The 15,735-nt window shown below is 44.0% G+C and overlaps 1 protein-coding gene across 1 annotated transcript in view; it reads left to right on the top strand.

Moving 5' to 3' along the window:
* The window catches only part of LOC124281022, a 38,805-nt gene extending 24,916 nt beyond the window's left edge, over positions 1–13,889 (top strand). The window contains exons 3-5 of the mRNA XM_046717043.1: positions 9,798–9,939; positions 11,820–12,016; positions 13,539–13,889. Of these exons, the coding sequence (XP_046572999.1) occupies positions 9,798–9,939; positions 11,820–12,016; positions 13,539–13,705 (506 nt within the window). The 3' untranslated portion in view covers positions 13,706–13,889. The remainder of the gene's footprint in view (positions 1–9,797; positions 9,940–11,819; positions 12,017–13,538) is intronic.
* The last annotated feature ends 1,846 nt before the right edge of the window (positions 13,890–15,735 follow it).

Here is a 15,735-nt window from a genome sequence, read left to right as displayed (position 1 = left end):
ACCTGTTAGTAGGTAGTATTCTCTCGCTGCGTCGTCAACATCGTGGAATGTTTTAACGGCATGGCTCTCACGCCTGAGTTGTTCATCAATGTAATCGATCCTCTGAACACGTTTTTTCGCGTACTCGGATTGTGCCGCTTGTAATTTCTCAACAGCAAGGTCGTGTCGCTTCCTCTCTGCCTGTATCTCAGCCGCGTGTGACTCTCGTAGTTTCGAGAAGAGGAAATTACTCCCGGAAAATGCCAGGGCATTTACTAACGCCCCACCAACCATCATGGCAATCGTAGCTATCCTATATTTACTTCATAATATTTTCCGGTAGTATCCCTTGTTTTACTAGGATGTCCTTTGTGGCCATCGCCATACCAAGGTTCATTATGAGCATACCCATATCCTGCAGGTTGAAATCTAGCTTGATAGTCGGTTGTTTAAGCACCATTTTGGTCAACTGAGCGTACCCTACAGCTAGACTGGCGACCACGGTGGCGTGGTATGCGTCGTTGACGAACGTTTTCCCCTCAGACATTATGTATATGATATAAAAATATATATTTTATAACATGATATGTGGGTTGACCTCTAATTGCGGGGGTTTCTCCCCAGGATCCCTGGGTCATGTATATAACCATGAGATAGCCACGGCAGCAGTTGCACCTGCAATCAACAAGAGTGGAGCTGGGTTCCACGTGATAATTTTATGTTGGTTACACCACCTTTTTTTACCGGCAGCTACTCTCTTAGGGTCCTTCTGCCTGGTGACTGTAGGAGGGTTCACCTCCAGTTGGGGTTTCCCCAACGTGGTGGTCTCCTCCCTTGGGGTCTCCCTCAAAGTGGGGGTCTCCCCCAACGTTGGGGTCTCCTCCTGTGCAGTATCCATCTATACTATTATTATTATTTTTCCCCTCCTTAAATTGGCAATGTTTTGCCGTGATAATCGCCGCCGTCACCGGGGCTAAAAACATACCGTATTTGTGGTACAACACGCAGCTGATAGAGCTCAAGGCGTGTTCAATAAAAGGGTCTTTCTCAAGGGCCTCCCACAGGTAAAGTCGGCTCCGGGGGGATGGGAAGGAAGTATGACACAATACCAGTGTATATCTGGGTCATAGCCAATCCTATAGTCTTTGTCATCTCGGCCCCGAGTCTAGCCTCGTATCTCGCGTACAGCTTATCGATTTCTTCGGCTGGCATTTTGTGAACTTTATCGGGAGTGTAGTCTCCAAAGTAATGTTTGGCTTTGCCACCAACAGCCAACGCCACCAGTCTCTCTCGCTTGTCGTCACTCACCTGTGGCGACTGTGGCACCAACAGTTGTTCTAGCAATTCATCACACTCCATCTTATAATGTAACAAGCAAGTTTTAGTTTTAACAATATATTATACGGTGTAGGCGAAACACAGAGAAATGAAGGTTAAGTTGCACACGACGAGAACTTCAAAAACAACCACAACTATAACTATAACTAAACGCTAAGTATTTGCTAAGCATTGCTAAGCATTTGCTAAGCATTGCTAATCTAAAACACCCTATAGGCCATGGGTTGGTCGGTCTTGAGCACTAGCTTAGCATGTTTAGTTTCAGCGAGCTGTTTCTTCACACGTTCCCGTTCTAATTTACTCATCACATCGTTCTCTCTCAAACACTCCTCGAACGAATCTCTGTCCTTGCAGTGAAATAAGGCCACCCATCGCGTCTGCTCCCTGAGGTCTTTCAACACCGAGTTGAACTTCTGCGTTAGTACCTAGACGATGTGCTTTGCGTGCCGGCCGGAGAAGGCCAGGTACGATAGCATGTCTCTCTTTTTTGTTATCTCACTATTAGCGCTGCAGTCGTCCAGTATGAACAACGTCGACTCCCCTTTAAATTTCCCGTGATAAACTTTCAACCAGTCCTGCAGACGTGTCCCCGGGTCGACTCTGTGTACGTCCGGGTCCGTCATCACCCAAGGTCTTTCCGTGTACGTTCTATTCATGCTGAGAGTAGGGCACATGATAACGATGTTGTCGAACACATCCCTGTAGTACCCCTCCAACATATTCAGCACGAAAACGGTCTTCCCACAACCAGTCTGCCCGCACACTATGGCGCAGTGTGGGTCGCGGGGCAAATCAATGCCGCCGGCAGGCAAATCAATAAATGGCTTGCACAAATCTCCCATTGTCTATATTAAGTTGCGCGTCCATAATAACGTACAGATATAATTTCAACTTGCCCAAGGGTTGAGCCTTCTTGGTAATCTGGATTGTTATCCCCTCGCTGCCGTTGTCGATGCGGCGACCGCTACCGTGCAGTTTATCGTCATCCGTGGATCGCATGTCCAACCACAGCGCGTACTTGGTGGTCAGGTACTCGCCGATCTTCACGGAGGATAGCCCCAAGTCTTTGGTTATGTATGGGTGTTGTTTGATGGCCGGTAGCTTTTTTATCTCATCCCACTGCTGGTATGCCCTCATATCATGACTGAACAGCTGGTTGGGCACGCCCTCGATAGTCACTTCCACCTTTTCAATCTCGGGGTTGAAAAACTTCTCGCTGTCCCTTCGGAACGGCTCGTAATCCTCCACGGGGACGACCAGGATGCCTTTCATCGATCGCCCCCGGCACGTTTAGGTTGATATTCCACACAGTGTCGCTCTTATCCCGCACGACTGATCTATGCCTCAGTATGTGATCGTACAGGATGGCCACCTTCCCCGAGTACTGGCTTCGAACCTGCCTGGCCAGCTCTGGGGTAGTGACCATGTCGAAATCCAGAGAGATGTTGTCTATGGTGTAACTGGCCTCATCGCCGTTCGGCGTACGCACGACTTTGCTGTAATCGTTAAACGTGAGCTCGTATTCAAGCCTATCACCCAGCGCGGCCTGGTAAAACGGCGCGTGTTCCGTGAGCAACTCGAAGTCGAGCGGCACGCAGAACCTGTTCCCATACGCTTGGGCGATGGCCTTTTCACCGTCCGTGATCTTGTCTAACTGGTCTTGCATGAAGCCATATCCCACACGCAACCGGGTCGATTTGCTGATACCTTGGTACACGTCATTGACGCGTTCTCCCTCACTTTTCCAGAGGTCCCCCGTAGCAGTGAAACACGTCGCTGTCGTCGATGCTCAGCACCTCGTTACCGCTGATCTTGATGGTGGTTTTCTTGATGATGGCTCGACCTACGTTCCGCACTAGCTCGCGTTTGTCGTTGTCGGAGGTCAACGTGAGGTTGAACGTCAGTCGAACTGTGCCTGGTACGATGAGGTCATTCTCACCCAGGTTTGGAAATCTAACCAGCAGCGTTTGATTCTGGTCTATCTTGCTGGGATTGTTGGTGATAGTCACCGACTGGCGCACGGCTCTGACGCCTAGAGGCTCTCTTGATCTTCGAAACGGATCTAGCTTCCTGCCATACATTGTTATATAAATGAAATATATAAGTCTTAATATTAAATAATGGCTGAAGGCGGTCATGAGGACATACCTATGGATGATATGTGGGATGATAGTGCCCAGGCATTCGACGAGGAGGAAACCTCGTTCACGCAATTTAACGAACTCGTGAAGCAGGCCGTCAACGGGTTTTACGATGGCTTAAAAGGGGATAAAAATTACGCCGAGCCGTGGGGGCGAGACTATTCCAAGTTTTTTGTCGATGACAAGGGCACGCTGCGATTGAAGGCTCACCCGGGGATCGATCTCATGAATAAGCGCACGAGAGAACCGCTTGCCTTATCAACACTCGGCAGTCGTCATGGGGGTGACATTATCCACGATGAACTAGGATTCATAGATTACGGTGGCGCACGGCCTAAAGCCCTTCCCCCGGAGGCCGTTCAAGATCTGCAAGACGTCAGGGGTGCCACATCGGATCAAGACATGACTGATAACATTGAAAAGCTGTTGGCCACCTACCATAACAAACCCTTACCCGGGTTCGAATTGACCGTTCGGGAACTGCGGGGGCTGGACAAGGCCATGCAAACCATTCGCGGACATCTCGTGAACAACACGGCCAAACTGGATGGGATAGACGACCACATCGCCCATGAAAAGGTCAAACTCGGTGAAACGGAGGACGAGTCTCTGAAAGCCACCATCGGCGGCAGTGGCACACCACCAAGTGGTGGGGGCGTCAAAGCCTGGATAAAAAAACTCGGGGAGGCCCTGGCTAAACTGGCTGGTAAGGCCGCCGAAGCCCTGCCCGGCATCCTGGGTAGCATCGTCTCGTGGTTGCTGAGCGCTCTGGTTAAAACTGCCACATGGCTCAGTCAAAACCTGTGGGCAGCCATCGTCGCCGTGGCGGGTTTGGTATACGTAGCGGCTAAGGAATTTTTAACCAAATGAGACCGGACGCTATCCCACCAACCACCAGGGCTGTTTTACGGTCGATGTGCTGCTGCAGGTGTGTGTGTGACCCCACAGGGGGTATTGTTTGAGCCCTGGACTCCGGGGGAGGCGCCACTATACCCGTTTCACCGGTCGTGGGTGGTGGTACGTGGGGGACGTTGACATCGGGGTTGACGCCCAATTTTTGGTCCGCCCTGGCTATGACTATTTCGTTGTTGTAGCCCACCACTTTTTTTACTCTCATTTGCATATCGCTTGGAGCCATGTACAGTCCCACGTCGAAGACGTAGTCGACTTTCGACCTGGCGTATTCCAACACGTCTTGGTAGCGTTTGATGGCACTCGGGAGATCAACTGGAGCATTGATAGCATCCTCAACGTTAACAACGAACTGTTTCTGAGCGTCGTAAGCAGTCCCCTTACCGAGGATGTTGGAGAGCGTTTGCGTCTGCGCGCCCAACAGCGTCCACACGTACGTTCGAATCGAGTCGTTCAATCTGATTACACCGGCACGAGTGAACCCTCTCGACGTGTCCAACATGAACTTTTTTCCAGTCATCCGCTGCCCCCCGCTCGAACCTCCAGACTCGGTAATCCTTGCTGTTGTCGAAAGCCATGTAACGGTCATCCCACTCGTTTGTTGTGATATGATACGACTTGTACCCCCATTCTTTCACCAGCTGTTTGCTGGCTTCCGCGATATGCATATTGTGAGCGATGGGGATACCCAACCCGTGGTTCGGTCCTGGCAAACGCCAATCCGTCTTCGGGCTTAGTTCGAATTCGTTGCAAATACGTTCGTAGGCCCGTCTATCGTACTGGTTATTTACTGCGTTCCATGCCTTGTCCTGTGGGAGCGGGGCACTGATCTCATTGAGGATACGTCTGATCTGGTAGTGCACGTGGAACGTGAACACAGACTGACTAAGTGGTCCACGCCGAGTGTCGGTCAATGTCACACCACACCCTGTTGTAGCGCACCACACAGCGAAGTTGAGTTGATTCTGCCAGAACTGCATCGGTTTGTTGAACCAAGCATGAACTACCTTAGCGTTAGTCACCGAAAACCTATACCGATCGAACACATCTATGAACTGGGCGTCGAAATACAGCCCATCAGCGACCACGATCTTGTGTGGGAAATCTATGTCCAGTTTAGGGTAAAACACTCCAGGGGAGTACATTTTAAAACTATTATATAATGAGCATATATACTCTAACATGTACATAACACTTCCAGGAATAACGAGCGGCGAGGCCGTTCATCTGATGCACGCGATCGATAACACGTCGGGTCAACTCGAAGCCCCACTCTGCAATATCGCCTACCTACCGCGCTGGACTAACATCAACACCAGCAACAATAAGCTGTTCGTCAGTGGAGCTCGCAGCCAGATAACTGGCGGCTACTACAGCGTGTGGTCGCTAAGCAACGAGGTCTTCAAGCCCCTGGGAGCCGAACTCAAGATGAACGACTCAAACGGCACAGTGGTGTTAATCAACAATGGAAGAAACTCCTTGAGGCTCGGTCGACCATTGGCGAGGACACTCGGTATGTCGCATGACGAGATAAAACCAACAACTACCGTCACAGGCACGAAGTTACCCGACCTAGTACCGTACCGAGAGCTGTGCATTCAGTAGATGGTAAATTGTACGTCTTGCAACTGAAAAACAACATTTACAAACGCGTTGAAGTCCCCTCTGGTGGAGCCCTAGGTGATATAGTAGATACCTCAAGAGCAGTCGTCAACACTCGGTACACCCTAGTCAACACCGGTGATGATAAATGGATAATATACCCATCGTTCGGGGGCAAACTGTTCGACTTAGACGATGTTGAGAGCACTACCGTCGCCCGAAACAAACCATATACGCTCGTCTTCACCGAAGATGACAAGTGGGTGTTGTTACCCGCTAAAGGCGACTGGTTTCTCAATATTAGGCTCTGCTCCCCCTACGTGTTTACGGATAACAAAGACAACTACCTAAACAAAGTCGTGAACAACGGAACCCTGCTCGTGGCTTACGTCCCGACTCAGAGACGTAGCGTAGACATCAATCCAGTCGCCAGTATGGCAGCCCACATGCTATCGAGTAAACCGGGAGTGCAAGACGTGACATTGCAGTTGGTGTCTGAATTCGCTGGCGTGGTCAACGTCCTGGCGAGCCTACCGGATAACGCCACTCTGATCATCAAAGTATACCTAGGGGAACCATCGCGGGATGAGGTCGAAATCGTGAAGGGGATCAAACTCGGGTGGGTGAAACGACACCAGTATCACGTTTGCACCGTTTACGTGCGGGTTGGTGTCGACTCCAAAACCAGTCTGCAGGGAGTCACCGTGATCGTGGAAGACACGATATCACTAACCAAGATCTTCCTACCCGACAACATACACTTCATGTGGGTGAAGTGCACCCCTGAACTATTATCAGAAAACCAGTTGGAAACTATATCGTAATAGTATTATAACAATGACCAGTCATCACCCCAACGCTACGCTTAACGACCTAGGGGACACGGAGGGATTCGATCAGCCTGGTGAGGAAGACGCCTTGTACGTCCTACGGTTGAAAGACAACGTGTATAGGCCTCATCTCATTATCAGATTTTAAAGAGCCTGAATGGTTAGTCAACTTAACCCTGGCCTCACCTCATATCTCATTAAAGGAACATAGTCGTATCTCTGAAATTAAGAATAGCGGTACCTTGCCCGGGTGTTTCATTCTGGGGCCTAATACAAGGATTATACTAAAACCGGTTTTACCCAATATGTTATTGCCATTCGAGGGGGTGAGTTAAGGTATGACTGCTACGGGCACATAGGGGTTCCGGCTATGGTACCAGGCTCCACACTCATCATAGAAGTCTATCTCCTGAGAGCTTATGGTAGTAAAGAACAACAACTTTTACCCGGGGTGACAGTGCACTGGAGTCCCCGGACCCATGGTCAACGTTACCGTATCATCATACAACCGGACCCCTCAACGGCTTCTATAGACCCCTCAATAAGCCCCTCTTATGGGGATCGTGTGGATGCAGAGTTACCTATTAACTTCTCACCTATTCTCCTACATGAGGATTTATACCTTATAAGCCTCAAGTACGTTGATCGACTGTTAACTGAAGCCCAAATAAAAAATATCTCATAAGATATATTATAGGCACACAGGATGGGGCTGTACCCAGTCGTAGAGGAAGTAGCGAAGACACTGGAAACCATAGACGGGTTCCGCTTGAGACAGTTATGTGATGTAAAACGCCAACTAGAACAAGACCGTGACACTCGGAAAGCACTATGTAAGAAGTACCATAGAGCTTTCAATATCGTGGATGGGGCTGATACTGCCCTTATGGCAACCAGCATGGGGCTAGGGGCGGCAGGTGTTGGGTTGTTAGCTACCATCGTGGCTACACCCGTAGTGCTAGGTATCGAAATAACAGCTGGGGTGGCAGGGGTGTTAGGGTTGGTGCTTAAGTTTGCATCCCGCAGACTGCATCGTAAGGCATTGAAACACGACGAGATCAGGGTTCTGGCCGAAGCAAAGCTGAACACGGTAAGCGACCGTATTTCAGCGGCACTCACTGACAACAAGATCTCAGAGGAGGAGTTTCGTTTGATCCTCTCTGAACTCACAAAATATAACAAAATGAAACAAGAGATTCGATCCAAGTCTCGTAAGTCTGCTATCAGCGAGGACGAGAAAAAAAAGTACATAGAACAGGGAGTACGAAAAGCCCAGCAAGCCTTTATTACAAACACCAAAGAGGTCATAGGCGATTCACATTAAACTGTTTCATCGAGGTCAACACGTCATAGCGGTACAGTAGTGCCACGTGTGGCCGGGAAGTTAACTGGGGACTCAAAAGTAGTAGATATACTGAGGCGGGATCTAAGGGCCTGACAAAAGCTTTATTTGTGAAATAAGGCTTTGCAGAGGCTTTTGTTGGACTTGATCCCGTACCGCTATTGTATCTACTACTATACCACTTTCTGTTAGTATGCCCTCACTACCACACAAGTAGGATGCAGCTTATTCTCGGGTATTATCATATATATCCATCTGTATTTAAGTTTAAGCAGTTGTTACGCACAAAACATATGAATGTTATTAAAAGCCTAGCAATCTATCTGAAGAGAAACCTACCAGTCTGACTGCTATATATTGAAGCATTATATTTATGTATATGTATTGTATAAACTTTCTCCCATAATGCAGTGGCCAAATGTAATACCGACATGGCTGGGCTTAAGAAAGGAAGGAGTTTGTCATTAATTAGTCAGAGAGGTAAATATCAGGTGCTTCTTGACAATTTCCGTTACCAGAAGAATGTCACTATCAGTCGATTGGAAGGTGTAATTAAGACATGCACGACTGTTGGAGATTAGCTGAGGAATAACCGCCTACGTGGTGTAGTGGTTAGAGCGTCTGCCCGGAGCGCGGAAGGTCGCGGGTTCGATCCCCGACCGCGTCATACCAAAAGACGTTAAAATATGGTACTTGTTGGTCCCTGCCTGGCGCTCGGCATTAATGGGTACAACAAGGACTGGTCGGCTCGGAGTCAGTATAATGTGTCTGAATGGGGTATTCATGCTTCACTGCGGCATGGTGTCTCAGTGGGCTAGCACTATAAAACCAGCTTAAGTCTGGGCTAGTACAAGCAGCCGCACATACACACGCATGCACGTCGTCATATGAGCGAAATATTCTCAAGCACGACGTAAAATCCAATTTCACCTCACCTCACCTGAGGAATACCTCTCAGTCGTTGCTCGTGAGACGTAGTGGTCAATGAATACACATTTAGTTCTTGTGGCGTTTCTTTGGATCCTGTCTTCATGACAATCATTCAGGCTGCATTTAGCAACACTGACTCACTATGACAATCATGAATGGAAACAAACACTAAGTATGACAATAATTGCATATATAATTGCAAGTCTAACAATCGTGACTGGAATCTAATAGCAAATATGGTAATCTGGAATGGAAACTAATTAATAGCAATGTACATGTTACCGTCACATGTGAAACCAAAATTGCACAGTGATTTCAAGTACATATTTATCTTCAATATATACTCATGCCAATAATGGTTGTCACCCCCACCCCAACCCCCACACACCTCAGACCCCCACCCCACACACCTCTCCTATTAAAAGATTGAAGGGGGTGACAACCATTATTGGCATTAGTATTTTAGTCTAATTGTAACTCATTATTCTGATCAATAATGGCAATATTTGCTATTGTACTCAAGTCACACTTGATTTACTCGCGGCTTAATTCTAATCATGATTCACTGTCGCTATCATAGACCATGTCTAGCAACGTAAACAGTCTTGTAGTCTATGACAGGAAGGCAGCGCCTAGTGCTACTGCAAAGTCCCATATTTGGGGCCATCCGTATTTGGTATGCCACTAAACAACAAAGTAAACACATAGACTATCGTATTGCAGAATGTGACCTCCACATCACGTCGGGCCAGGGCGAAGGTCGTCAGAATTATGTGGAGATTTGCAAACCTAATGATCAAGACATGGTCAAGACATGCAGGAAAGTGATGACTGCTTGCTACTGTGCAAATACATGGAAAGTGAGGTAAAAGAATGTAAAAAATACTTTTGTTGTAACGAGTTTGTGTGTTCTGTAATTATATGTAGCGATATCTCCATGACATGAAATTTTGTAAGTCGAATAGTGGACTGGTGCGACTGGTATTCTTCTGCTGAAACAAAGTATATAATTACGTTTACCAAATATGACCAAATCGAAGAACCAAAGTGTAAATGAAGCTATATACATTTTATTTCAACAACACAAATATGTGTATAATTTTTCTTTATATTCTCGGAATAAAAGGCGTGTACAATGTATATAAAGAATGGACACATCCGATTTCTTTTGTTTTTTTTACACATAGATACAACATTCGCTCACAGAACCATACCATAATAGTACAAAAATAAATTAATTCATATTGTCAATGTTCGCTACTGAAAAGAATTTTCATATTGTTTCCATTTGCTATGGCATTCCTGAAACCTTGCTTTGCTATATAATCTAACTTTTTCTACCTTGCGATAATAGTTCAATTCTGTTTGAAATAAGGATAAATGTGGTATTCGATTTGTAAGTTTACATTTATAGATATGAAATTCATCTGATAAAATTATCAAGTCAAAAATAGCATCACTGTGGAAGGATTCCGAAACAACAAATAACACAATGGAATATAATGTTGATAGCATTTGAACATTTCACCATAATCCACTGAGAGAGATTCTTAAAAAAAAAATTCACTTTCTCTACATCCCCCAAAATGATGTATGTATTGACTGGTATAATTCTGTGTGGTAGCCTGTATTGCATCCATCTTAACTTTGGATCAGATGTAGTTTTAAATGCTTTGATAAATATGTTTGACCAGTTCTGTCTTACTAATATTTCCTCTTCCTATTTTTCAATTATCTTTAAATTTTCTTCAGTCTGTGTCATAACATAGTAATATTGTTTCGAACCACTTTTACAAGAAAGGAATTGAGTAATACATACATTATGTGATCTATCTCCTTCTATAAAGTTACCTTTGTCAAGTTTCAATCTCTTTGAATAAATATTGATACATCGTAATAATCCTTGATAAAGCAATGCATTAATATTGAAAAAATATCACAAAACTGTTGAAGAGACATAAAATCTCCATCGGCATTCAACAGCAGCCAATATTAGGAATATCCTTTTCACAAAACGTTTTGCTAAACAAGATTTTTTGTGAGGATTTTTTTATTTGTATCATACAGGAGAGGGTCTCGTAAGAACACTTCATACGCAGCTGGTCTATGGCTACTGCTTTATTAAGCAAAAGTTGCCACGCCATCTTTCCAAAACATATTAGGAGTATCATTTGCTAACACCAGTGGATAATGATTTCCAAAACGTGTCAAATTGTAATAATTTGGAACAGTAGTAAGTAGCAGGTGATTCCACTTTTTGACATAATCAGCATTTATTAATTTCCGTACCCATGTCAACTTCAGTGCATCAACGTAAGCATATATACAGTATATATTAATCTTTCATAATCCTCCTTCCGCAGCAGGTTTACAAGCAACATTTCCTTTAATTCTATCTGGCTTGTTGTCCAAAGGAAACTAAACAGAATGCTATTTAGCTTTTTAAGGACGTTTAGGAAGAGTAAGAAAAAGGACATTTAACTCTGAAATTAGTAATGACTTAGCTATTTTCCCTAATGGAGTAATAGTTCGTTTCATCCATTGTTTAATTATTTGTTCAATATCATATGATTTACTTGCATAATTAATTTTTATCATCTTATCATAGTCAACTGAGAGTATAATACCTAGAATTCGAAACGTTTCAGTGTTCCAATTAAGGGGCAGGTCAACAACAACAACAACACAAATATAGTCAGTATGTATGATCATGACAAAAATTGATCTAAATCTCTTGACCATCAGATGTGATAACAAGGACATCTGGATTGGCAGTCTTACATTGGACAATGGATGTCAGACTCTGTCCGGAGCGACTGCCGATACTTCTATCGAAAATTTAATACAGATGGGCACTGCATCAGCTGACAATGATGACGATTTGAAATGTGTCAGGCATCAACTGCCCAACTGTGCAGCATATGTATGTGCAAGGAAGGAAGGTAAGAACTAGACAATTAAGCACAAACGTTTCTCATGTTGGACATACCTTTGCAGCCATCATTAATTACATCGCCATCTATGCTTTGATAGTCTTTGTCTCCATATAGTAATCAGTATGTGGAAGAGGAATTGGCTAAAAATGGTACATTTTCATAATTATTCTGTTATGAATTTGTTGTCACTATATGATGCTGTTTATGAAGATTAGACGGTCACTATCAGTTGACAGTTGTCAAGGTATGCAGCAAAACGATATTTTGTCACGACTTTCCTGTCTAGGAATAGTCTGTCTCCGATAAAATTCCAATTTTGTGAGCAACCGTTACGATCCACGCCATTAACAAGAAAGCGTCTGATCATCCGTATCGCTCCTCTCAAAAAGCTTGGGTTGTTCGATTCTGAGTCGAAATCACCATGAGGTTGTCTCCTGGAATAATGAGAAACAACACTTCCATACCACTACAGTCCGTTTGAGTCAGAAACGGACCGATGAATTGCAAATTTGATCATTGTACAAAATTGCCACATAAATATAAATAATACTAATACCCAACAGCATTCTTATATTTGAAAATTTTCCGGACTCCACCAAAAAAGTTGTTTAAGAAACTATCATCATTGAATACGCAAAAGTTGTTATCTGTCGCGGCGGGGTGAAACCGCAGAAACGGAACAGCCAGTCATGGCAGGGGACATCTCAAAATCTATTCCGGGAGATCTGTCGGTTCCTCGTCTGTCGTAGTGTCATAGTCACGACTGAAAGGGATGACAAGTGGTGCCACAGTTGCCTGATGTAAGCCATCGCGAGATCAGTAACCTTGTTCAATGACGTTAGCTACCTTGTTGACACAGTTTTGCGAAGTTTCAGGCGTGATTTTGTTAAGGAATTCCTTATCCAAAACCTCTACGTCACGTAATCTTAAAGTTGTGATTGACAATACCCCATATCATTTCAATGGGGTTAAGGTCACAGTGATAGGATGGAAGTCGCAGAATATCGTTACCCTTACCTTTTATGTAACTGTCAACTTTGTAGAAGGGTTCACTTTTGTGGGTTTTTATGATCTCATATAGCTGAGGCTTCGTTGCCTTTGAAGGCCGTGCGATCTGAAATTTGTCGAGCCATGAAATCATATCACCTTTTCGACTGTTCGATGTCGGGGCTTTACTGTCGGGGTCTTGCACGCTGTGGTATGGGGCATTGTCCATTACCATAAAAGACTTCTCTGGTAGAGTTGGTACCAACTTGTTTTTAACCCAATCGATGAAAACACACTCCTGCAACTATGGAATTTCGATATTGGTTTATTGCTAGTGACAAATTCACAATTGTATACTTCAGCACGGACGTATTATTTCTTTGACAATTACATTTTATTAAATTGAAAATGGTCACGAACTGCAATCGAACTGTATTGTACACAGAGATACTGATGTATACGCTTGTTCTGAACGTCTGTAGGTGAAAGTGAACAAATAACACAAGATGTCAAGCACTGCTTTGTTGCATTGTTGTTACAGGTGACTGGAACCTGCAATCTTGGCACATTTGTACCGATGGAGATACTTCTGGTGAGCAATCTATGTTATATGTAATTGTTTTTTCGTGTGTATGTTGGGAAACGCCGTACTCAGAAAACAGCTGTATGACAGCATCCTGTAAATCAAATGTTTACCACATTATATAGTGGTCGATATAATGAGCAACAAGACGTTCGGTTACGGTAACGCGCTATCGAGCAAATCAGTCACGAAACCTGACGCCGTATCCCTCTGCTCACCTCTGATGACCAGCAACATGGGGCAGGGATATTGTATGGTATCAACAGGGGAGGGACTGATTTGTTAGGAGCTGCTTTAGATGCAGCATCAGCTCTTGTATTGCCGAATATGCCGACTTGGCTCGGAACCAACAAAAAAAGATGTTGAATTGGCCAGTAGAAAGATCACTGCATAATTGAAAAAATATATTTTCTAGGGAATCAGAAAAGATGATAAATTGTATACTAATTGATTGCTGCTTAATGAACTCTAAGGCTGTCAGAATAATGTTTGCTTCAGCAGCGATGATAGGGCTAGTTTCTGGTATCCTGAAAGATATTATTTTGGATCCAATGTCAGTGACACATGAAACATTGCCAGCATCCTTGGGCCCATCCGTAAATACAGAACGATGATATCCATAGTTCTTGTTGATATTCCTGTTTAAAAAAACCAGCTTATTTGTGTCTGATTTAGAGTATGGTCTACGTTTGACCTGAGTAACTGCGAAGGAGGAGTAGGATAAAGTTATAATTTAGAGATAATATCAATATCAATGTTGGCAGGTGTAATGTGTGGTTTGAACCGAATACCAAGTGGTGGAACTAGTTTAGTATTTTTCTATACTGTGGGTGAAACACTGACTCATAAGCTGGGTTGGACGGATTGGAATGCAATTTAACAATATACTGAGGGATAATTTAACACGACGTATAGTCTGTTTGCAGTGAAAACGTACCGATGAATTTCACTTTAACAAAAACGTAAATCACATAAAGTGCAATTAAGATTGCGAATCCTCATGATTTTACTTTGCCAACTGAATCTTAAATCTCAGAATTTTATTCAACTTATGATAAAAGTTGTTTAACAAACGATCATAGTTTCAAATCGCTATTGTTGGTTTGTATTACAAGGGGGTACGCGCAGTAGTTGGAATAGTGACACAAATGCACGTGCGTTCCGTGATGAGCGTTAACTTAGACTACCGTAGAAACCAGCCCTTCTTGTTCTCGTGGTTTCATTTAATGTGCACACCTTATTCTATTGAGTCTAACCCTGCATTTAACTGTGTTTTTAATCCTCTTTATGAGGATTTTTACAACAAAAAGCCTTCTCTTGTTCCACCTCTTGGTTTAAGAATTAAACCATTCATTTCTGCTGCCGGCATTGAGCTGGAAAATATATTTCCTTCCCGTCTTCTTTCTTCTCCTCCTTGGCAATTGGTTAGGCCCCAAGTTAACTTAACATTGACCACATTTAAAAAATTCGAAACTTATGAATTACAATATATACAAGAATTTAGTCAATTAAGAAATAAATATAATACATATAAATCCTTATTTACAGATGGGTCCAAGGATGGTGGAGCGGTAGCAAGTGCCACTGTCATAGGATCCTAAACATTATCTTCTCGATTGCCCAATAACAGCTCTATTTTCACAGCAGAAGCTAATGCCATATTAACAGCTCTTAAATATATTAATAAACACCGTAAATATAAACAATACATAATCTTTTTTTTCGATTCTCTTTCGTGACTTCAGGCTATCAAAAATCTCTCTTGTAAACATCCACTTTTAATTGAAATTATTGAATTGTATAATGAGCTTGCTACTGGCCAATGCGACATCGTCTTTTGTTGGTTACTCAGCCGTGTTGGCATTTCTGGGAACACAATGGCCGATCTTGCTGCCAAGGCAGCACTCAACAAATCTGTGACACCACTTCTTATCCCATACTCTGATTACAAGGCTAGCTTTAGAACCTACATCCGTGATCTGATGCAGAAGAAGTGGGACACCCAAGTAGGTATCAATAAATTACATGAAATAAAACCTTATATTGGTTACACCTACTTGGGTTGTCAATCCAGATTTGAAGAGGTTATTATGCGACGATGTTGCATTGGCCACACTAGATATACTCACGAATATTTACTGAAAGGCGAAGATCC

This window comes from Haliotis rubra, unplaced genomic scaffold, assembly GCF_003918875.1.
Source record: "Haliotis rubra isolate DU_JTF1 unplaced genomic scaffold, ASM391887v1 Scf278, whole genome shotgun sequence".
Taxonomy (NCBI): domain Eukaryota; kingdom Metazoa; phylum Mollusca; class Gastropoda; order Lepetellida; family Haliotidae; genus Haliotis; species Haliotis rubra.
Note: the sequence above shows the minus strand (reverse complement) of the source record. Positions and strands in the feature narration are given on the sequence as shown.